Source organism: Primulina tabacum, chromosome 8, assembly GCF_025594145.1.
Source record: "Primulina tabacum isolate GXHZ01 chromosome 8, ASM2559414v2, whole genome shotgun sequence".
In the NCBI taxonomy this organism is placed as follows: domain Eukaryota; kingdom Viridiplantae; phylum Streptophyta; class Magnoliopsida; order Lamiales; family Gesneriaceae; genus Primulina; species Primulina tabacum.
The window spans coordinates 11,845,640-11,869,864 of record NC_134557.1 but is presented as its reverse complement, the minus strand read 5'-3'; the positions used below and the strand labels follow the sequence as shown (position 1 = coordinate 11,869,864).

The 24,225-nt window shown below is 35.9% G+C and overlaps 1 protein-coding gene across 6 annotated transcripts; it reads right to left on the bottom strand.

The window, feature by feature from the left end:
• Positions 1 to 70: 70 nt before the first annotated feature.
• Positions 71 to 14,840, bottom strand: LOC142553753 (uncharacterized protein At5g08430). Of its 6 annotated transcripts, none has more exons than XM_075664229.1 (14): positions 14,721 to 14,827; positions 14,447 to 14,500; positions 14,206 to 14,247; positions 12,558 to 13,360; positions 11,752 to 11,864; positions 10,249 to 10,308; positions 8,041 to 8,091; positions 6,628 to 6,698; positions 5,582 to 5,784; positions 3,314 to 3,421; positions 2,717 to 2,761; positions 1,697 to 1,807; positions 1,508 to 1,552; positions 71 to 617 (listed from the first exon to the last, which is right to left on the bottom strand). In XM_075664229.1, the coding sequence occupies exons 4-14, from the start codon at positions 13,183 to 13,185 to the stop codon at positions 355 to 357; spliced, it is 1,698 nt and encodes a 565-aa protein (XP_075520344.1). In that variant the 5' UTR covers positions 13,186 to 13,360; positions 14,206 to 14,247; positions 14,447 to 14,500; positions 14,721 to 14,827; the 3' UTR covers positions 71 to 354. The 6 variants fall into 6 exon arrangements, with proteins under 6 accessions (XP_075520344.1, XP_075520346.1, XP_075520345.1 ...); XM_075664231.1 differs by having other exon boundaries at positions 14,798 to 14,813; XM_075664230.1 differs by lacking the exon at positions 14,206 to 14,247 and having other exon boundaries at positions 14,798 to 14,840.
• Between the last annotated feature and the right edge of the window lie 9,385 nt (positions 14,841 to 24,225).

Genomic DNA, 24,225 nt, shown 5'->3' with positions numbered 1-24,225 from the left:
AGAGAAACACTGACGATATAGCATAAAACCACATTTAGTGTGGCTCATCTTATCAGAGGTGGACATCTCGTGATATAACATTTGTATTCAAGAATTTTTAAATAGAAACATTCGATGCTTCCTTCGATATCTTAACATGATCTTCCCTCGAGTTTAGTTTCTAATTGTTCAAACCAGAAAAGTTCCTAACCTCACTTTCTATTCATATTGTAATGTAATAAAACATGTTTTTTTTTTTTTTTTTGGTATTATCATTAACACATTACAGTGAATAGTTTAGATAATCAACCAAATACATTCAAATTCGCTAATCAAAATTTACGTACCAAGTTGTTGAAACATCTCTAATAATTCTCACGAAGGAAACGTCTGCCTCAGAACATCAACCAAAAGAACACCTTCATTCTGGCTCTGACCGGTTTTCCAAACCTCAAACCCCGAATGGAAGTAATTATACTCGCTCCATACCTTCAATATGTTCAACGAAAAGGGTCCCTGAATTTCCCCTTGGGGATCCAAATAGTGCCATACAGCATTGTCGGAGGATTCGCTGACTGTTTCATTTGTCTCTGGCTCTGATTCATCGTCGCTCAACTCAATTACCTCAGTTGGAGCTGCTGCTTTTTCAGAATTTTGTTGAGATTATATACAGTCAGCCTTAATTATATATATATATATAGATATATATGAAAATCATACAAATTATTAAGAAACCTACTGGTTGGAGATGGAATGCTATCTAGTCTGTCCATCGAAGTTAAACCATGTTGAATGTGCCTACTTTTACTAACATTTAGAGATCCAATAATTAAAAAGAGACTATTTCAATTACATCAAGTCTAACAAATAAAAACATATGAAAAGGTGTATGCTTAATTTCAATTCATCAGCTATGCATGATGTTACATGTCATGTTTGCCATTGTTTATCATATTCCGGTACACCTTTTAAATAAAGCTCCTTAGACCTTAAGTAAAAGCATGACAAAGATATAAAAGTATCCAATGTTGCATTGCCTATAAGTAAAGAATTGCAGGGGACTGTCTATATCCACACTAGATATCAACCTCAATGCTATCAAAGAAGGTTTCCTAAACTCCAGAATAATTTAAGAGATGTAGTGTTCTAAAAAGCAAGACTAAGTGGGGATTAAGCAAGATTACGTGTGAAGTACAAGCAAAAAACAATTATTCGACTAAAAGCGAGAAAAACGGTCAAATCATTAGTTGACCAGATTACGCGGGCTTAATGCACAAGAGAAAAGGCAAAAGTTTATGCCATCAGTATTAATATTATAAAAATTTAAAATCTCCATAAAAATAAATTATTTAAAAAATTTAGATCATTTTTCGCAATCAGAAATTCTTCCCACAGAAAAACCTTGAGCTCGGTGCTTCGCGCTTTAGAATTGAGCATATGTTAGTTGACATTTAAAAATCCCCAGCATGTTTATCCTCTAACAAAGAATAGAATTTGAAGAGAGTTTTGCAAGAAAACTGGCACTTACTTGTTTCCTCCACTTGTTTGGAAGTCTCACAAAAACTTTTGTCTCCTGCATCCATCAGCAAGTACATGATTAAATACTGGATAGCAAAACTTTTGAACCTGAATCCATTTAATCAAGAAAACAAGTACTAAAATTCGCATTGTTAATCTCGTCATTTTTAAAAAATTAATATTAAAACCACGGCATTACGGTTCAGAGCCTCAAATGGTATGGCGCAATTGACACCCATCCCATCCTTGTCTGCGGCAACATTCAGGTCCTTCAAAGTAACTTCAGACGGGGTTGCAAGATCTTCAAAGCCTGGACAGAGATGCTATTGCGGTCACAATTTAGGAACTGAAAATAATATTGCCAATAGAATAGGAAATTTTTCCAAGAGATGAACTCTGTACACAAACCCTAGCTAATGCTATATTCCCCTAGCCTAAGCAAGTGACAGCACTCAAGCAAAAACTAACAGAATTCCTAGCTACCTCACTCCCTATACATTTTTATTTACTTTCCTTCTTCTACACACTTGTAAGCCACAACTCCTGGACCGTTTGGATCCAGGCCCACTGATAATTGGGTCCGTAAAAGATGCAAATAGGGAATGAAATAGGATGATGGGATCGCAAAGTAATGGCTGGCAATATTCCCATTTAAAAGCAGCACTCTCAAGGGTCAGTTGTCTCATCATAATAACATTTAATGAAGTCACCATGCAGGATCATCAAAAAACTGGGATAGATGAACGGCATCGAATATTTAGACATCCAAGGGCTAGAAAATGACTTGGACCAGCACTTTTTGGTCCCATATCACAAGTCTGCTGATACAGTTAGTGCTACAACTTATACAACACTATTTGTATGTTTGCTAATTGCTATACGTCCATTAGCAAGCCTTTTTGACTAAAACCTTTTATACCATGAGATAAGAGATGAATATCTAGTTAATGTAGAAGGAGATGTAACACCAAATGTGGCCGAAAATTAAATAAGATAATCACCACCACACATGATAGAAAATGCATGGATTGCGGTTAGTCTGGTATCTACACGTTAATAACGTCCAGGAATATCTCATGGAAATAAAAATCAACACTTACAACCCTAAAATATATATTACATCGGATTGTACTGAAGATAAGCTCAAATTTCAACTGTAAGCTCATGTGACCAAATATGATTTGTTTTTAGACAAGTTCTGCAAGAAACTGATACTTACTCATTTCCTCCGCCTGTTTGAATGCCCCTTGAGCATTTGTATCTCCTGCAATACGTTGATGATTAAATGATTAGGTACTCGGTAATAACAAAGAATTTGAAATGAGGAAACCATTTAATCCCAAAATTTTGACGCACAAAGTGTTGGTGATTCATTTCAATTCCAATAATTAAATAACAATTTCAAATGTTTGTGATTGATGATGATGCATTCGGTTTAACAATTCCCGACTTTCAGCATTCTGAGCTTACAATGTCTCGCGCATTGTAGGCTTTGAGGAATTATGTGACTGCCTTCCCTATGGGTTGACCTGATAAGGATCTGTATTTTTAATAAAGGTTGTGATTAATAACTTTAGGTTATATGTTTGGTTATATTTTATTTACTTCCATGTTCATAGGACTAGAATTATGGAGAGTCACCCGCCTGTGATGTCCACATTCTCTATTTAATTTCCCATATTCTTTGACAGAAATACGATGAACTTTACATCAGAAATTACAGGTTTCTTTGGTGACACATTATCAAAGAAGCATAAACTTTCCACTACAAGACAAACATTATTATGAAAAAATATTATCCAAAACATGGAGTTACCATTTGGAGCCTCAACAGGTATGATGTCGAAAGCTCTCACGTCCTTTTCTCTGATAGCAGTTAAATCATTGAGAATAACTTGAGAACGGTTAATGAGATTCACAAATCCTGGAAAAGAATGACAAAGATGGAATGAAATGGGAGATATGATTGCGGAGTAAATAGCTGCTAATATTTCCCAATCAAAAGAGAGTAACTAAGCACAAGAAGTTTCACTAAAGTAAAACAAGTAAAGGAGTCGCCAAGCATAACCTTCCAAACATTGGGAAAGACGAACAAATAGCATCATGCAGAATATCAGAAAACAATTGACCAATTACACCCCCTCCATCCCCAGCACTAGTATCAGAACACTAGGGCTGACAAAATAAGACAAAGGCATGTGGAGTCAATACATTAATGGAACAGGTAAAACAAAGGCAGAATTGGCAAATGCCCTATTATTCATTGATGGACCTCCTACTCCTTTTCCGTTTCTCGTACCTTGTTGTTTAGTTCTGAAAGAAACAATGCCAACAAAAAAACTGGGTAAGAACTAATTACTATCCTTATATAAAACATCACCATTTAGATCCACGGACATCGAGCCAAAAAATGAATAATTAAATATTAGAAAATAGACAAAAGTTTATTTCCCTTTCCTTCTGCTAGTTGCAACCCGATGATTCCCAAACAGCATCCAAAATATTGCGCGGTCAGGAGCTCAACCATCGTGAAGCAGTTGGGAACTTGGCTAAACCAAGCATCGCAATTTCACTCATTGAGCAATAGGGAAGTCGGCTACCAGACAAGAGTTGTGGTGGTCGAGAAATCCTCCCATTGAGGAGAATCATGATTTGAATATCTATTTTAAACAGGCCGACGGAGAAATTGAGCGATTTATCTCACACTGAAATTCAACTAATCTTATGCATTTAATGGCGATTCATGCATAATCCAAATGACTGGGACATGAATGTGGTGAAGTATATCTTGGATAATCTTAAGCCTTCTCAAAGCAAAGGCATAATATTCTCCAGACATTGTCATCTGGACATTGTTGGTAATACATACGTAGATTTGACGAATCTAGATTGGATAGGAAGTTTACATCATGACATATATAACATTTGTTGTGGGCAATCTGATGACTTGGAGGAGCAAGAAACAATATATAGTTCCATTATCTAGTGCAGAAGCTGACTATGGGCTCTTCATCATGTAACTATGGAGCTTTGCTGGCTAAAAATTATCCTAAGCGAACTCAGTTCTGGTTCAGAAAAACCTATGACACTCTTCTACTATAATAAGGCAGCAACTAAGATCGCAAATAATCCAGTGTAACATGATGGAACAAAGCATGTTGAGCTTGACATGAGCTAAATAAAAGATAACCAAGAGTCTGGCAAAGTAAATCAGATAGCTGATAATTGACCGGTGCTTTTCCTTGTGGAACATTTTATACAGCAAGCATATATGATATTTATACACTAACTTGAGGGTGAGAGTTAACCTGTACAGCTTGCATAATATTATATGTTATTATATTTTCATTTTAAATATGATTTGATGTATTATCATCAGCATATTAGTCGTCTAATTAATTCTATAGTATACTGTCCTATAATAGGTTGTCTATACTTTGTATAAAGGCCCCTTTAAGAAATATGGATTCATTCAGCCAATTTATTAATTAAAACAAATGCAACAACAGAAAAATAGAGACACTGGAAAGAAACTGAAACATGCAGATAAGGGTGGTAAAGCAAACAAATAAAGGTCATAGCCACAGCCCTTATAGCCAGTCAGGATGATGCAGAATGAATTTTGTGACTGAGAAGACATAGCAAAAAGAATTTGATAAGGATTTCAGAAATTGAAAAGAACATCAAGTGCAAGTAAAGAAGATCAAGATATTAAAAGCCAAATATATTGGCCGGTCAAGAGAAAAAACTTGTTAGAAAATATTTGAGCATATATCGTATAATGGTATGCGTTTCTTGTAAAGCATCAGCTAAGAAATTAAAATAGAGATTCAGAGCATGAATATCAAGAGAAATAGTTTGAAATCACAAGCATTACAAGCCAGAAAAATCACGTGAAGTGAGCAAGGTGGGAAATACCTACAGGAAGTTGTAATACAGAAAAGTTAAAATGCAACAAAAAACTGAAGCATGGGGAAAACAAAATGACGCTGGATTATTTAGGAAAGTATTTGGAGGAATCCAACTAAAGTCACATGGTCTTTAGGATACTTCAAGTAAGGATTGGAGAGAAGGCAACACACACCTGAGGCATCTGCGCTGGATACATCTGAAACCACAAGAGCTGAATTTGGTGAACAGCTATTTCTTTCTGCTTTTTCAGAAGACACTGCCACAGTCTCATCAGGCACTAATTCTTCAGCAATAACTTCTGGAATGGTAGCCAATAATTTTTCCCGTTCTGATGGTTTCTGTAGCTGCTTCCTTCTTTCTAGGAGCTCGAATAACGTAAAATCTATAAAATTAAGGAAACAATGTGGCCAAAATCTAAATAGCAAATAAGAGTCATGGGATAGTAGTTATTTCCCTCACTTTTGCCATCAAAGTTGTCCAATTCCAAACAAAAAATATATATGTAGGACAGACTGCAATAGTTCCTGGTATATAGTCTTCATATGAGTAAATATATAGCTATAATAACCACGTCTTCATAAAAAAGATCAATGAAATGCTACCAACATTTTTCAGGCACAAAATCATCATGTTTAAACTGGTCCTTTGAACCCAATAATGGTTATAGGGCTCTTAAATTGGTATACTGGAAAACCTTTATAAGCAGCAATATTATTAATTAGGAATAAAAAAAGTTGATGGCATAAAGTGAGACAATTAACTCATTGAAAAAACGACAGCATGACCATGAAAAAACCTAACAAGGCTCAATGGAGAGCGTGAACTTCCACCAAAGTAACTAATATGACAGGAAGACAAGTCTGACTAGAAAACCAGGAAAACAAATTCCAGGCAAAACAGGTTCAAAAAAGTGTAAAAGCCTAAAACAAAAGTCTATTGAGAGAAAAAAAAGTCTAAAACAAACAGATGATACACGCATTGTCTACCCCACAAGAAAAAGTAGTAGAACTGCATGAGACACGTGAAATCGTGTAAATAAAATAATGATTTTATCACTCTTTTTTTTCCTTCAAGTTCCAATTTGTGTCTGTAACTTAAAAGAATGATTCAGTTTTGTTCCAAGATTACACATATATAATGAAGGCATTTAGTCAATATTACACACTAGAATGCACATATGAGTTTCACTATGCAAAAGTTAGGCACATCAAAGGATATTCTTTCCGCCGTCCTTTTTCATTGGCATGATCAATGAGCTTTTGCAACAAAGATATTTCTTTCGCAATCCACTACAACCCAAAAAAGGATTAAGTGAAATGTTTAGAACCACAACAGAGGTTAACAAAAATCAGAGAAAGAACTTTGAAATTATGAATAGCTAACTTGGTGATCTGAAATAATTTGTATACAAATGTGGATATCTTTAGAATACCAGTTCACAGATGCATTCATTCATAATTTGGCCATGGACCTCGTGATGGAATTGCAATGTATTCATTCACAACCCATTTGATTTGAATGTAAGAGAATCTCTTTTCCTGGCATTGTAAACTAAGGGAGTGTTTGCAACCTTTAAAAAAATTTGTATTCGCATATTGCAAAACACTCAAGGCAGTCTCTGAAAATAAGAACCATATATTGCAAATTGCTGCCTTTCCTAAGGTTCAAAACAATGCGATATCATCCAAATTGTCTTCCACCAAAATGATATTCCGTACTTCGACGGGGATGGGAAAAATGTCAGAAAAATATTATGTTTCTATAAATTACCATGGTCACAAGTCACAAAGGTGCATCACCATAAAAGTACATACTAAAAATATGTTGCTAAGCAAGATCAAAATTCTTGCACAAGGATCACTTGCTTGGAAATTTAAATGTGCCTACACTTACAAGAGTGAACATGATTATTTAGGCACATAGTAGATAGGGCCACTTGTAAAATGGAATTGCAACGTAATTGAACACATATAGGCTTTCTCAAGACTGTACCAAGTCAAGCTCTAAAACCGCATCAAGCAGACAACAGAAAGAGAGATAATGACAAGAAAGATGACTAAGCTACTTGGCTTTTCAGTCAGATTATGAAGACAGCCACAGTTTCACCAGTACAGTTATTTATAATAAAACTTACAAGTGACTTTCAAAATCATCTCTATTTTAGAATCAGAATTGAAATTACTAATATTATTACGTGTTGACAGAAGTGCCTAAAATCATAACCAAGGCATGCAATTCATCCACATTATGTCTAGCACTTTCACTACTGAGTAAATGAGGTGGAAAGCTCGAATACTCTAAATTTCTCATATCTAGGGCATGTAAGTCAGTTACTATGATCTAGATATACCATGAGATACAAGTTACAACCCTAGTTACACAAAATATTCATCTCAATTTTCATTATTATTCAGATCCTTGCAAGCAATCATCTGCTGCATTATACGTCTACACATACATATTAGCAGCACGACACACGCGGACACATGTAAGTAATTCCTTGGGGACACTAACAAATCAAATGTTAAGAGATTAATTAACATTTTAGAAGTAACTTATACAAACTGAAATAGTAAGTTATTCTTAGTCTTAGATCACAAAATGAGGAGTGAGAGCGATGGGGGTACCTACATGTTTCGTTATATCTTCGTGCAACATTTTGGCCTTCAAATTGAACTCCACCTGTTTATTATAGAACTCCATCAAAAGAATAAAACCGAAAGCAATAGTCGGAAAAAAAACAAAAGACTACTTCAATCCTTGTGAGAAATCCATCAAAAATATAGAATCATTGTTTCCAAAACATGTATTAGAAAATGTAAAACATAAATAAAGGCTGATACAAAAGGAAAGAAGTGCTCAAATTGACCAAAATCATCATTTTCATAGTGCTTTAAGGGTCATCAAACTATGTCAAGAGCTACTGCTTATAACTTGTTTTCAAGTTAAAAAAAATAATTTGATGACAACAGTCAACAGCCAAAATGATAAAAGCAAATTACAGGGAAAGAGCTGGATTCTAATATGAGAAATCCAACCAAAGCAGCATCCCTGAACTTCTTCCTTGGACTCAATTGCATTTATCACTCGAATATTTACATTCAAAACATTTATGTTGTGCTTGGATCGATCGATTTGAGATGAAGTATTTCAAATTTCTTAACTTGTTTGGAAATGAATTTTAAATTCACTCTATGTCAAGTTAAACAAATTCAATAGTAAGTGTAATATATTTCAAATACACCCAAGATGAGCGTCATTTGAAATTCAATAGCTCAAGGCGAGATGATTGTCCAAGTTCATATATACAAATTCCAAAGATTTAATCCAGCTGATGTGGGATATTTTACACACCCTGTCACACTCAGGAATGAATAAATGGAACGTGAAGATTACAAGACATTATCGGGTGGTACATAGGACAGTCCAACATATAATGGTGGGCCCGAGTTTGGATCGGAACATGTCTCTGCTACCATGATAAAATTGGACTTTGAAGTAACTCAAATCCAAAAGCTAACTCAAGGGGAGAGAATTGTCAAAGTTTATACATACAACTCCCAATGAATTACACCAGCAGATGAAGGATATTTAACATAATCAAATACCAAATTTTCTTAATGTAGACTATGACCAAATAAACATCTAACACGAGAAAATTAAGCCATCTCTATTAACATGAAAATTTTGTTGGCTTGTTTGGGGAAATAAAGCTTGGGGCTGGCCAGGAACGCGATGTTTAGAAGCACGTGGAAATTTATTTCTCATTCTTACCCGGCATTTCATCTTTTGACTAAGACGGTTTTAAGACAGGGCAATTACATTCGGTTCTGGGAGGATGTTTGGGGTGGAGGGGGTCCTTCGCTCAAAGAACGATTTCCATCTTTGTTTCGGATATGCACCAAGACTAATAATCCTATTCGTAGCTTCTTAGAGGTTGTAGATATAGGGGGTCAGTCACACATTTTGATGGGATGTGCGTTTTTGAAGACATCTAAATGAGATTGGGTTGGGGGATTTTGCTAGCCTACTAGGATTCTTAGATGCGGTTAGGTTAGAGTTGACAGCAAACGATTTCAGGATTTGGTTGGGTGACTCTTCTGGTAATTTTTCAGTCCGTTCTTTCTACGACTCTTTCTTTCTCATTACCACTTTTCCCCTCTTCTCATGTTATGATCATATCTGAAAAATTCCTGTCCCGCAAAAGGTTCAAATATTCTCGTGGATTGTGGCTTTGGGCAAACTTCCGACTTCCGACTCAGTGCAAAGAAGATGGCCAAGCTATGTATTAAGTCCGCAATGGTGCACTTTATGTCACAACCATGACGAAAATCAGGATCACTTACTCGTACATTGTTCTTTTTCGAGAGGAATATGGATAAAGGTGATGCAAGAATTGAGTTTTTAGTGGGTATTTCCGAGAAGGGGCACGAGACATGTCCATTATTGACCCCGGAATTACAGCAGGGACAAGAGTTAACAGATTCTGATTTTTAGTCATTCATTGCACTTTTTGGTCGATGAGAAATAACAGAATATTCAAAGGCGAGAACGCATCCGTGGAAAAAGTATGGGAGATGATCAAATTCAGGGTTGCCACTTGGACAACGAAGCTCAAGGAGTTTAATCATTTTTCCCTTTCAGATATTGTTAGGGATTGGAAGTTCGTATGTCTTGACGATTGTCCTAGCATAGTTATATGTCGCGGATTACTCATCCGCTATTTCTGTAAAACACTTTTATCTATTTTTATAATATTAATGTTTCCTATCAAAAAATAAATAAAAGTCGTAGTAATTAAAGAAGTAGAAGACTCGATTTGCGCTAAAGAATTCTTACGACATTCATCTTTTTGAACAAATCAGCTTTAATTCTGTCTCGTAAATCCTCCATTTCTTCCTGCACCAAACAAGACTAGGATTATATCACAATACAAATGCTTTGAAAATGGTTACAATGTGAAGCCAGTGGCCATTTAGACCAAGTACAAACTGAACCTTTATTAATTCAGTTAAAGTAAAACAATAAATTTTATAATCACATCAAATGTTGAATTAAACATGAAGAGCCAAGCTACTTTGAAGAGTAACATAACATATAGACCAATTGCCAAACCAATAAAGTAGGAGAGACTAAATATGAGAACCTCCAACTATAGAATACCTCAATTTTGTCCAATGGTGAGGATCTCCACAATTACCAAAAGTTATTAACACCACATGTGATGACCCTTCACAACAAACTTTCATGAAAAAGCTGTGTGCTTCGTTACTCTTAAAATGAAAAGATATCAGCAGAATATATATTGCAACTTTAAGAAATTAATTCCAAATTAAAAAGCAAACCCAGTGGCCTTCAACTTTGAAAGTAACATTTCGCATTTTGCTCTATATGTTAAAGAATGGCAAAGCAGTGGCATATGTTAAATTATATGAATTGCCAATAAAAAACAGAAACTTGGTTCACTGAGCAATTTGTCGTCAAAATTCAGGAGGTAATTGAAATAAAGTAAACATAATATAAGCAACATTTGCAGTTCAGATTACCAGGTGCAAAATGACAAAGAAAAAGAACATTTGATTTTTTTTTAAAGGCATGGGAAAACCGGTCATCATATTAAAGTTTTTTTTATTCAGAATTAATTGGAAGATGAGGACCAAAATTTAGAGTTGTTTTGATAAAAAATATCAAAAATATGATTTTTCATTATTTCATTGTGTGACATTTTTTTACATGCCCGGGTTGTTAGGCAAGATTGTGGAATCACTGGAAACCTTGGAAAAATCAGGAGAGATTTTTCTCATAGCAAACGTTGTTTTTTTATTTTTCATGAAGTTGTTAACAATTAGGCAGGAGATTAATTCACTTTCTTATAGAGGATTCATAATGCCAGACGATTAATCAGCCAAATAGCATTGCAAGTGTTTGTTTTCCAGATGTTTTGGAACAGTCCATTCTTCCTCTAGCTTGTTATGTATTGTAATTAGGTTATGCTTTCACCATCATATGGATAAGATGATCAAAGGATTTCCTATGAGTTAGAAATGAAGTTTGAATAGAGTATTGCAATTGTTGCAATCTGATTTACTAAGTGGGATTACAAATTTGTCAACCATCCTCTTTTTCTTTTTAAATATGTATTAATTTTTTATCCCTCGGAGAACCTGCGAGTGATTTATAAGCATTTTCTCCTTCATTCAAGATTGACTAATTTTACACAACTCAAAATATGCCACAAAAAATGTCATTGGGTACCGCACAACACATAGTATCGTGCTCTTAAAGCTAATCCTCATCTGGTCAACAGAACTGAAACATTGACTGGCTCAGATGAATATTTACCTCAGAAAAGTTATCGTCTGACAGCATGCAGATAGGAACATCTTTAAAATGATTTGAAACTTGTAGACAAGTTTCTATACCAGCATCACTAGCTCCAGAAAGCATTTTGACACCTTCAGAACATGATAAAAAATCAATTGGCAAACTACAATAAGGAGAAAAATTTATGGTGAACTGGAACAAATGTAAACAATCTCAACACTTTTAGAATCTTAGATAGCACCTTCCCCTATTTGATAAACTCAGAAATCATGGTTTCCAAACAACTAAACCAATTTAATGAGAAAGCAATCACAAAAAATTTCGTAATTGAACAAAGAATGGTTTCACCTAGTAAATAGAAAATCTTCAGTAAAAATTGCCAAATGATATATTGATTTACTATAAATACCTTCTCTCACTTCAACGTCCTACCTGATTTACTTGCCGTCCCATGGGAAAGCCATTGACGTTTTATACCCAACAGGATAATATAGAACTTGATCTACAATTGGCCGTTAATTAAAATTTCACTTCTCCTTATTTATTACTCACGATAAAAGAAAGATGATGGATCAATGGCATTAACAACAGAGTCATAGACAGAAATATGATTACAATTTCGAACGAATATTTCCAAAAGTCTCACATTCATTTTGTGTTGTCCTAGTAGAGTCTATGGGTTATAACACAACTGTGGGACTAGCTATGAAAACGGCCAGTATGGAGAAGAAAACTAAAAAGAGACTGACGCAGTAGGTTAAGTGGTTAACATCAGTGCAGCATCCATTAGGATAATGAGACATATATAATCTACTGTCAATCACCTGTAACTTGTTGAAGCTGAAAGCGGTTCTTTTGGTAATTGTAATTAGGGTCAGATTTCATCCTAACGAAACTCCCCACTATTTTACACTCGAAGCTTTCAGGAACCTTGAGAAACTCCTGAACTAATGTCCTCTTTAAATAAATTAGTTTGATGTTCTCAGGGATAATAGCTGCAAAGCAACTTTTTGGAGACTCAAAATCCTTCTTTTTGTGACCATTAAAATTACTTTTTGAGCTTTTTTCTTTATAATTTTCCTCTTCCGAACTGCATAGTAGATCATCGTCTGACTCATCAAGGTTTTCAGCGAAGTGTTCCTCTAGCAAATCATATATTTTTGTTCGAGATACAGATGGCCTTCCAAAAAGGGCTCGAAGGATCTCATCACATTCAACTCTCTTATTCTTCTTTACAAGACTTTTATCATGTACATACTTGGTAACGAACTCGGACACCTCGCGTTGGGAAAACTTTTTCACTGTATCCTCACCAATTGTTCCAAGAAATTCAAGAAGAGGTCTGGATCCCCAACCAATAAATTCTATTCTTTTTTTCCCAACTCTTCTCTTCCTTTTCAAAGAAAGAAGCGGTTTCCCACTGTATTCCTCCAACCAAAACGTGTCTTTCATATCGTCAAGTTCATACAACACTTGAGCTTCTTAGCAGCAAAGAGTTAACAAGAGCTTTTATAGCTTTCCATGTGTCCTTGTCTGAGCATTATAACTTTATTCCTTAGAAATCCACAGGAGATTGATGAGGAACATCAACAAATTGTTGCTACCACACTAAGCGCTTCCAGTCCATCTACGACAAACAAAAAGAGCAAAACTATCAATGAAGTATGTAAGTTTAGTAGATTCTGCCTCATGTACTTGAAAATATAGAGTTTTGAAGATTTCACAACCTTTTAGCATGCTATAAATGCACGGAAGACAATATCAATGCAGAAGGAGAGGCTTTTCCAAAGCAAGTCAAGAATTAACTTAATCCAGAACAAGAATCTTACAGGTGAACCCCACTGTTGATACAGAAAAATTTGACATCAACACCTAGCTCCTAGAGCTCGGTTTTAAACTTAGGGATCATCATGCACGCAAGTCTTTGTCCCAACTCGGCCTGGTCGCACTTTGTTTACATTAAATCTCATCATCGATAAGTACTTTGCGTATTTATATTATCATTTATCATAATGGCGTTAGCTCTTTAATTCATAAAATAAGGGTGGTATCTTTAACTTTTCAAAAAATCTGTTTAGCCCCGAACATTTTGTCATTTCAACTCATAATCTTCTAAAAATTTTAAACAAAAACTCCAGAATAGCTTATAAGCACAGCACTCTAATAAGCTGTCTTGATGAATTTGCATCATACTCAAGGTATCATCTAGGAGAATTCTGGAAACATAAAGCACAGGAAGCTTCTGCGCTGTTAAAAGTTTCTATACTCATGCTTAAGCAGTTGACTTCTCTAACGCGAGTTCATTTAAATTTAAAAAATTAAAACCAACTCCATTCTTATATTTTCACATGGCATTCACTATAATGGCACACAGCAAGGGATGGGCAACGCATCGCCCTCATTTGGGGAAAAAAAGTCAAACTTTCAAATATGTGAAAATGCAAGTTGAAAAAAAAAACATATTAAACGGACCTCAACAAAACTTTTAGGCTGGCCCTTGGTCAGGCTTGAATCCTGCATGCACGGGCAGGGCGGGGAGAATCAAGAAAGAATTGCATCAAAAAAAATTAAACGCCTAAAATTTACTCACTAAGCATCAGAAGACCATGAGCAAACGCCATTCACAGAATCCAAAAGAAGACATGCATTGCATATAAACATCATATCATATAAATAACATAGTGCAACAACAAAAAAATCCAAATTTGCTTACCCAAATCAGAATCGCGAAAGAGGGAGAAAACTGCAATCTCCTTTAAATGAAATACTGCAACAACAAAAAAAATCCAAATTTGCTTACCCAAATAAGAATCGAGAAAAGGGAGAAAACTCCAATCTCCTTTAAACAAATTCAGGCGAGTAATAAGCAGCGAGCGCAAGGAATTACAGAAGCTCTCAAATTCAAAAAATTCAAATGGGTTTTCGCACAACACTATAAAAATTAAATTGCTGACCGCAAAAATATAAAAATAATTGCAGATTATTACGGTGCTTCAATGAAAAGCTTGGAGAAAGCATAGTGTTCTTAAGGAACAAAAAGAAATTTATGTATAAAAAAGCTAACTTCATTTGGGGGCTGACGTAGTCCGCTGGAGCTGAGTTGTCGGAGTTCAGCTTAGCTTTGCCAAATGGTAATAATAATAATAATATTAAATAATAATAATATTATTAAATAATAATAATAATAATACAATTTAATTTTTAAAAAACAAATTTAAATTTTTTGGTATAAAATATTGGATAATATTATCGGCATAAATAATTAAATTGAATAATATTTGACAAAAAAATTATTTATTTCAAAATATTGAATGAAAATAATATATTTTAGTTTTAAACTTATCTCAATCGTTGTATAATATTAAGAAATTAATAAAATGAGTGAAGAGGATGAGAAAAATATTATTTATTGATAATGGCCGGTATATATTCAATTTTGTTATAAATATATTTTTATTGTGAATTATTATCTTATTTAGTCAGATTTGTAATCAAGATAAATATGGCAAGATAATATATATAAAGATTTGTATGTTGTAATATTCACATATAAAGGGTGATTGTTGTAATGCCCGAGATTTTAATGCTGGTAATCTGAAATTATTGATTTTGAACTGATGTGATTATAGCCGGGCCATTCCGAGACCAGATTGGGCAAAGCATAAGAATTGTACAAGTTTTGGACAGAACTATTAGCGCCCGAGCGGTAGAAAGTGACCGCCCGAGCGCCAATGTTCAATAAGGTATGCTTCGGACAGAAGATTACCGCCCGAGCGCCAATGAATAATCGGGAGGCAGAACACCTCGCGCCCGGGCGGTAAGTTTCAACCGCCCGAGCGCCGAGCAAGCGCCCGGGTGGAAATTTATGACCGCTCGAGCGCCAACCAAGATTGAAGAAAGGTTAGACACGTTGCCTAAACATGCAATATATAAATATATATATATATATATATACAGCAGAAAACGAGGGAGAAGAAAACGAAGAAAGGAAGCACGAGAAATCTTCCAGAAATTCTTACGCCTTTAGATTTCGATCCGCCCGTTAGATTTTGAATCTGACTTCAGTACTGAGTTCCTATCGACGCAGGCTTCAACTGGACGTAAGTTTTCTTATGTTCTGATATGTCTTGAAATTATGATATTGTCAGAATCGGATATGATTCATATATGATGTTCTTGACATGTTAGACATCGTAGAATCGAAGTCAGATTGAGAAACAGATTGATTATGGAATTGTTATGATTTTTCAGAATATATCGATTGATATTGGACAGATTTGGATTATGGATTGATTACAGATTGTGTTGGATATCAGTTATGGATTGTAATTATTATCTGTTGATATTGTATTGACGGGGATATTCAGATTGGTCCGTTATGCCATTGATTTTGAATTAAATCCAGATTAATCAGAATTGGTATTGATTGGAGTAGTATATTGATATGGTACTATTGATATTGTCATTGCCAGATTGAGTGTTGAGAGACTTTGAATTCCAGACAGGAAAGGCGTCAGAACTGCAATAATAGAAAGGTATAAGTCAATGTGGTACTGGGAGAACGACTCGAGTAGGATATACTTGAGTTTCCCTAAATCACATACGTATTGTTATTATTTACCTTGATTTGAATTGGTATGCTTGGTCTATTGATTTATAGAAGCATGTATTAGACGAGTGATCTTGTGACATAAGTGCGATAGTGATGGAATCGTCACTGGCACATTGCACATTGTCACAAGATAGTGAATTGGCGATAGTGCCACAGTCTGTGACGGATAGGTCAAGACACTGGATGTTTGGTTATATCGATTGAATAGAATTGGAGTTTCTTCTATTACTGAATTCAATATAGGAATGCCAACGTCTGGAAACCGGGATCCCTAGACTAGGATTGAGTCTAGTCTAAGTCGTGGAGTCACGAGTCTGATTGACGGTCTTCTATTGATTATGTTTTCAGGTTTTAATACATATTCCTGATATCTGTTTCATGCTTTATATTGATTATATGATTGCATGTTTCGTTGATTTATACTGGGATATATTTCTCACCGGAGTTCTCCGGCTGTTGTCGTGTTTGTATGTGTGCATGGCAACAGGTGAGACAGGTTCAGGGTCGAGGAGATGAAGAGAGATCGTGATTAGAGTGGAGACTACGGGCTTTGATTAGAGATAGGGTTTAAACAATTGATATGTAGTCGTTAAACCTTAGTTTTGAATGATTGTATATAGTACAAGAATTGTACTTTAATACTGATATGTATGCTAGAATGTATTCCATTACGTTCCGCAATTAATATTGCATTTTAAAAAGGGAAAAAAAATTAGACCATATTTGTTATAATTGATTAAATTGTCCCCATGATGATTAAGAACATGATTAGCGTCCGGGTCCCCACAATTGTGTTTATTGAAAATTACACATGATTATTGACTCATTTTCTATTTTATTTTATGAATTATCTCTACTAATCTATCTTTCTTTTATGGTTTATAACACGTTATCAGCATGACGCTGTAAACAACCGAGGATGAACATATTTCTCGTTTTCTTGATGCTATTGGAATATCACAACGTGTTTTCAATACTCAATTTTATGAGATAATTTTTAGTGTTCTAGAAGTAGCACAATTATAACTATTTATATATTGGTGCTCATGAAATATCATGATGTTGATGGTTCTAAAGTAGCACAACATTATTAAATATTGAGAATCTAAAAACATTCATGATTGAAATCTGATATCATATCCAAAATCTATAAATATTATTGAAATATAGACCTATATAAAAATATATCAATATTTAAAAAGAAATATTGATCAAAATATCAAAATATTTGTTGATATTCATGAAGAATATTTATATAAGATCCAAGACTAGACAATATTCTTGAGGAATATTAATTTAATGATTTTTTGATTAAATGTTATTTTGAGTATCTTATAAATCGATAAATTTATTACAATTTCTTAGACAATATCGATATAAATTCTAAAATTACCAATATTCTTAAGAATATAATTAAATATATAATATCTAACTAAAAGGAATCTTGTATTCCAAATCGATCAATACTTGATTCTGTATTCCAAATAAATTAATATCTTATTTTGCATTTCTAGACTAATTTGAATTGACTTAATCATTCAATAAGATTTGTTTTCCTAGATATAGATAATCTTATTCTTGGGAATTATTCAATGTAGTTTGAGAACTTATCCATAAGATATAAGATATCAGCGTTGAATAGAGTTTGATTCTAAATAAACTCTTGTTTCCTTGTGTATAGGTATGGAAAATTTATGGAGATTTAGGTCAAGAAGGAATATAAATATGGGGATCGAATATTGAATATGGGAGACGACGGGAGAAGAATTACTTACGGCCACTGGAGCTTTGCTGAACCTGACCGAATTCAGTATTGAAGATTTGTATGAAGAGTTTGTGTGATTGACTCACATAATCACTGTGTTGTTAACACTTGAAGAATAACATTGACGCAGAGTGTTGATCGAGGAGTGATTGTGTTTGGCTTTGAGCAATACGTTTCGTTTTTATGCATCCAGTTTTTCGTATTAGTTAATTTTTATGTATTTTGGTTTCCTTGAGTATCTTCTCACTAGTACTGGTTTTTTAAAACGATTTACATAATTTTCTAGCGATTTCGTGCCGTGAGGCATCGCACAAATATTCGTATTTGTGCATGATTGAAATCTGGTGTCTGTTTATTTAAGTTTACTAGTGTGTTAAAAATTAATTTCCGCTGCAGTGTTGTGTACTGGTGTTGACAACACCTGAGCACAACACCAAATTCTGATATACTCGTTTTCTAATTATTTCATGTAAGTTTATGAACAACAATCCTTTCAAGTGATATCAGAGCCAACGCTTGATATACTAAGTGATTGATTATGTCCTTCTGTTGTTTTACAGGTAGTATTCTAAATAACTTGATGGATCAGTTGGCTTCTAGCACTGCTTTTAGGCCACAAGTCTTGGATGGATCAAACTATGCCCTCTGGAAAGTCAAGATGAGGATGTACATTAAATCTATCGAAGAAAGGGCATGGCAACGGGTCTTAGATGGTTGATCTCCACCAAGAACAGTTGATGATGGGAATAGTAGAGTTAAACCTGAGAGTTCATGGTCTAATGATGAAGTCCAAACCTCAAACTTTAACTCAAAGGAGCTCAATGTTATATTTACCTCTGTTCATGTCAACATGTTCAGCCTTATAACAACCTGCATCTCTGTCAAAGAAGCGTGAAATATTCTTCAGAAGCATTGCGAAGGGTCTCAAAGTATACGCAGAACCAAACTCAGGATGTTAACCTCCAAATTTGAAAGCTTGAGAATGGAGGAGAACGAGACTATTGTTGAATATGATCGAAGATTGTGTGACATTGCAAATGAGGCTTTTAGTCTCGATGATCCTATGTCGAATGAAAGACTGGTTATCAAGGTCCTGAGATCCCTCCCAGAACGCTTCAACATCAAAATATGTGCTATTGACAAGTCTAAGGACACTTCTACACTTAACCTGGAAGATTTGATCAGCTCACTCAGGACATTTGAGATGAATATGGACATACAGAAAAGAAATAAAGGGAAGGTCATTGCATTACAAACTACTGATGACTCCATGAACAGCCTAATTCAAGAGGAAAATGAATCCGATCTTGGTGAGGAGTCAATCTCCTTGATTACTAAGAAGTTTGGTGACTACTTGAAAAGAATGAGATACAAGAAGAAAACCATGACAGCACCAAACCTTCTTTTGTTCCTTTTGAAAGGAATAAAATGTATGCACCTACTCAATGAAATTTTAGATCAAGGAATGAAGTATTGGGTCGACCAGAGATAAATAAACTTGATTCAGTACAATGTAGATAATGTTCCGGATTTGGTCATTAATGAGTGTGCCAACCGATTTCGTAGAAATAAAAACATGGCAGCTTCCTTAGGTTACGAAGATACCGATGAAGAACGTGACTCTAAGGAAGGAGATGATTGCACCTCTCTATCTGTCATCCAGAAAGAGATATACAAACTGCACATAAATCCCTTTGGTGTTGCCACTGTTGTTGCAATACCAGGCCGCAACACCGTGTCAAAGTCACTATGTCTTAATGCTAAATCTCTGGAGAATTCAGATCTTGATGAAATCCAGGGATCGGACCAAGAAGAGCTTATTGTGGAGATTGTCCAGATGATGTACGAAGAACTGTATGATGACTAGCTCAGAAGGAATGAGACCAACATCATACTTTCAAAAGAAAACACTGATTTAAAAGCAGCTTGTCTCGTCTTGAAGTCTTGCTGAGTTGGAAGGACCTTGAACTATGTAAAGTCAAGAATGATCTTGAGAAGGTATGAAAGACACTTGCTAAATTCAACTCAAGCCCATCAAAGCTTGACTCAATGCTAACTATGGAAAATGACGGCAGAACTGGTCTTGGATATGTTGAAAGTGTGTTCGTCCAACGCTGGTTCGAAGACTACAGTGTTTGTGAAGGGTGTTGAAGACTGTGTTTTTCCCCCTAACCGTAAATCCGCTTATGAAGACTGTGCCAATCTCAAAGTTGGTCTCTGAAAAAAGGCTGAAAACACCCAGTTCATCTTCCTCACCTTCAAAAGTTCACTCCTCAGCAAAGATGTCACAAGTCAACAAGCCAGTGTCAACCTCAAAACCCAAGCAAAGAAAGCGTCATTTCATCTGTCATTATTATTATAAGCCTGGGCACATCAAACCCTTATGCTACAAACTAAGAAATGACTACCTGAATTGACATCCAAATCTGGTGTTGCGTAAGGTGTTGCCCAACACCAAGTCCAACACCGCAGCCAAGAATTCTTCTGCTAAGAAAATATGGGTACGTAAAACTATAAACCAATGCAATGTCATTTATACTTCGTTAAAAACTAACATTGCAGGTGTATGGTACTTTGACAGTGGGTGCTCACGCCACATGACCGGAACCAAAGAACATCTTACTGATTATGTTGAAGTAAAAAGTGGGTGTGTGACCTACGGTGGTGGTGCTAAAGGAAAATTTATTGGCAAAAGAACCCTGAATGTTGATGGGCTTCCAGATCTCCACAATGTTTTACATGTTGAAGGACTTAACTCAAACTTAACAAGCATAAGTCAACTTTGTGATGATGATTTACATGTTAGATTCAATAAAAATAATTGTGAAGTTTACAATAATGCAAATATATGTATAATGTTAGGTGCTCGATCTGCTGATAATTGCTACCAATTGGGAGAAGGTGATGACATGCGTAGTGCCAAAGTGAGTGATCTAGATATCTGGCATCAAAAATTGGGTCACGTGAGCTTCAAAACTTTGAAGAATCTGTGTAAGTTTGATGCTGTGAGAGGTATGTCCAATTTAAGTTTAGGTAATACCTATGTCTGTGGACCTTGTCAGAGAGCTAAACAAACCCGTGTTGCGCATCCCGTGTTGCAACACTTCGGGACAACACGATACCTTAAACTTTTGCACATGGATCTAATGGATGTTGAGAGCCTGGGTGATAAGAAATACTCATTTATATGTGTTGACGATTTCTCGCGTTTTACCTAGGTAAGTTTTATTAGAGAAAAATATGACACTTTTGATGTCTTTAAAAAGTTTCATGCTAGAATAACTAATTTGCATGATCTGAGGGTGACTAAAATAAGAACTGATCATGGTAAGGAGTTTGAAAATTCACATTTTACTTCATTGTGTGAAAAGAAAGGAATCACTTATTAATTTTCAGCTCCTAAAACTCCTCAACAAAATGGAATAGCCGAAAGGAAGAATCGAACCCTTCAGGAAATGACTCGGGTCATGCTAAGTTCAAAAAGTGTGTCAAAACATTTTCGAGCAGAAGCTTTGAATACAGCTTGTCACATTTTCAACCGTGTATTTCTAAGGAGTGGATCCACCATGACCTCCTATGAAATCATCATGGGAAGGAAACCAAACCTCAAATACTTTCATATCTTCGGTTGTGTGTGCTACGTGTTAAATGATCGAGACCATCTTGAAAAACTCGACTCTAAAAGTGATAAGTGCCTTTTTCTCGGATATTCAATGAATAGTCAGGCTTATCATGTGTTCAACTTGAGAACTAGGGCAACTATTGGATCCATTAATGTGGTGTTTGATGATTTTGCTGATCTAACGGGAAAAACATAGGAGTATGATACTGAAGGACTGTTAGATGTAAGTGAGCCGCTGACCAGAAACGGTGTTGAAGCTGGTGTTGAGACCAGTGAGGCAACACCCAGCACAACACCAACGGAAACTTTAGAGAATGAGGAAAGTGATGATGGGGTTAACTATGAAGGGAAAGATTGTAGCGTCTACAGTTTTAAAAGTGCGGAAATATTTTTTTTTAAAAAGCTCCCATTTTCGAAATAACATTTAAATATTTTGCATGCATATAACCCTACTGAAAAATATGCCATTTAAAATAATCGCAAATATTTGACAGTAAAAATATAGCAGTTTAAAATATTGCCTACTCGGCCCACAATCATGCATAAATAAAAAAAACGAGTAAAATCCTGAAAATCAACAGTGTATCATAAAAATGTGTAAACTGCTCGTGTCTACTCAAAGCTCATAAAATCATGATGTGCGGAAAACACGGGGTCCTCGGGTCGTGTCGCCCCACCAGGTCTGCCTACTTAGAGTTCGGCACCTCCAGTCCTTTCAACGTCAAGCTCACTTGCATTACACACGCCTAGTGAGTCTAAAGACTCAACACACCTGTACCAGAAGTAACGAGTACATATACATAGCACACAGCAGTGAAAAATAGCATACTCAACATACCTTTCATGAACTTTAAAAGCATAATGTAAACGTGTCATATTAAATCGTGACGTGTCAAAACAGCTCATCGTTAATCGTCACTCATCATTCATCATTCATCATTTATTATTCGTCATTTATCATTTATCATTTCCTTAGGTGAATTCAGTTATTTAGAAGTGACTATCGTACATCATCATTTAAGATGGATCCATCATACATAGAACCGTGGTACCCGGCGGCTGTCGGACATCAATGACAGGATAACCCATCCACTGTGCCTAGCCCTCATCATCAGCATTTACATATACGTCTAAAACATTTACATATACTTTGATAGCCACAACTAATTCCCATCATTCAAAACATCATCATTTTCATAACTTATAAAAATCATGCACACATGCAATTTTCCTTAAATCCAAACATACAACGTATATTTTCATAAAATCTTAAAAATCATGAATCATGCTGCATGAACGTTTAAATTATGATAAAATTGTGCTCAGGGCGCTGCCAGGGCCAAAATCTCAGCCCGGGTGCAAAATGACCATTTTGCTCCTAGAAACCCAAAAATTACCGTTTTACTCTTGGACCTCTAAAATTGACCCGAAGCTTACCAAAATCCTTAAAATGTCCCAAAACATATTTAAAAGCATTCCTAGACGTAAACTCGAGCCAAATTCGCAACTTAACCGATTCGTTTTAAAACTTGGACCGGGGTCCCGATTTTAACCCGAATGGAACCGAAACTTAACCAAAACTTTCCCAACTCATTACCACAGCTTAAACACGCTCAAAGGACCCTAAAAATATCCATACTTGTCCCTTAAACCATTTGATCAGGCCCTACCAGCTGCTGGAAATCAGCCCCTTCCCTTATCGCCTAGCCTAGTCCACACCCTCCCGATTTTTGCGTCTTAGCCCAACACCGATGGAACCAGTATGGCTCAGCCTTTCCTAAACCCCCTAAGGACTCCTCTGAACCCAATGAACTCATGGCTGCTCACCCATGCAAGCCACAGCCCCCACCCCGAACACTACACTCACAAACGCTCCACTCGAGCCTCGTTCCTTCCCTCCCGATCACCAGCGCCTGAGGTTGGTTCCAGCGCACCTTGAGCCCTTCCAAGCCTTGTCACAGACCCACCAGAATCTGGTCTAAGGCTTGGCTAGGTCCTGGTGTTACTAGCTAACCCCTGCGCACCGAAGACCCCCAAGAACCGAGCCATCTCCTTGAAGCAACCTCTCGATCTCCCACCCTACAGCATTGGCGATTGGTTTAAATCCTCAAACCACATATTGACACTTACATTAGTCACTCACCAGCCATAAACCGCAGCCCCTTGCACATGAAATCAAAGAAGCGTGAGTTGTACAAGAATCATGCACAAAACCGAGAGAAACAATGCAACCACACACTATCATGAAAGATCTACAAAAGCTTCATACATGGCATACAAAACCACATGCTTATGACGAGTATGATGCGAAAAGAGAGTACACAGCGTGCCTGAATGATGCAAATGTGCGAGGGAATCGAGCCGAAAGCCGGAGGAATTTCTTTATTGCAAGACAAGCAAGAGCCGAGACCTTCAGTTGGTGGATTTAATGCTGAAAACGAGAGATAAAGGTGGTGGGGGAGAGGAGTGTCGGTTGGTGAGGGGGAAGGTAGG

What these genes read in the sequence shown, in the direction of transcription:
- LOC142553753 (XM_075664230.1), bottom strand. Translation starts at nt 13,185, where the DNA reads ATGAAAGACACGTTTTGGTTGGAGGAATACAGTGGGAAACCGCTTCTT. An exon ending in ACGAAGATATAACGAAACAT is followed by an intron (nt 6,699 to 8,040) that starts GTAGGTACCCCC and finishes TTTGGGTTGTAG; the next exon opens with TGGATTGCGAAAGAAATATC. An exon ending in CAAACAGGCGGAGGAAATGA is followed by an intron (nt 1,808 to 2,716) that starts GTAAGTATCAGT and finishes ATCTCTGTCCAG; the next exon opens with GCTTTGAAGATCTTGCAACC.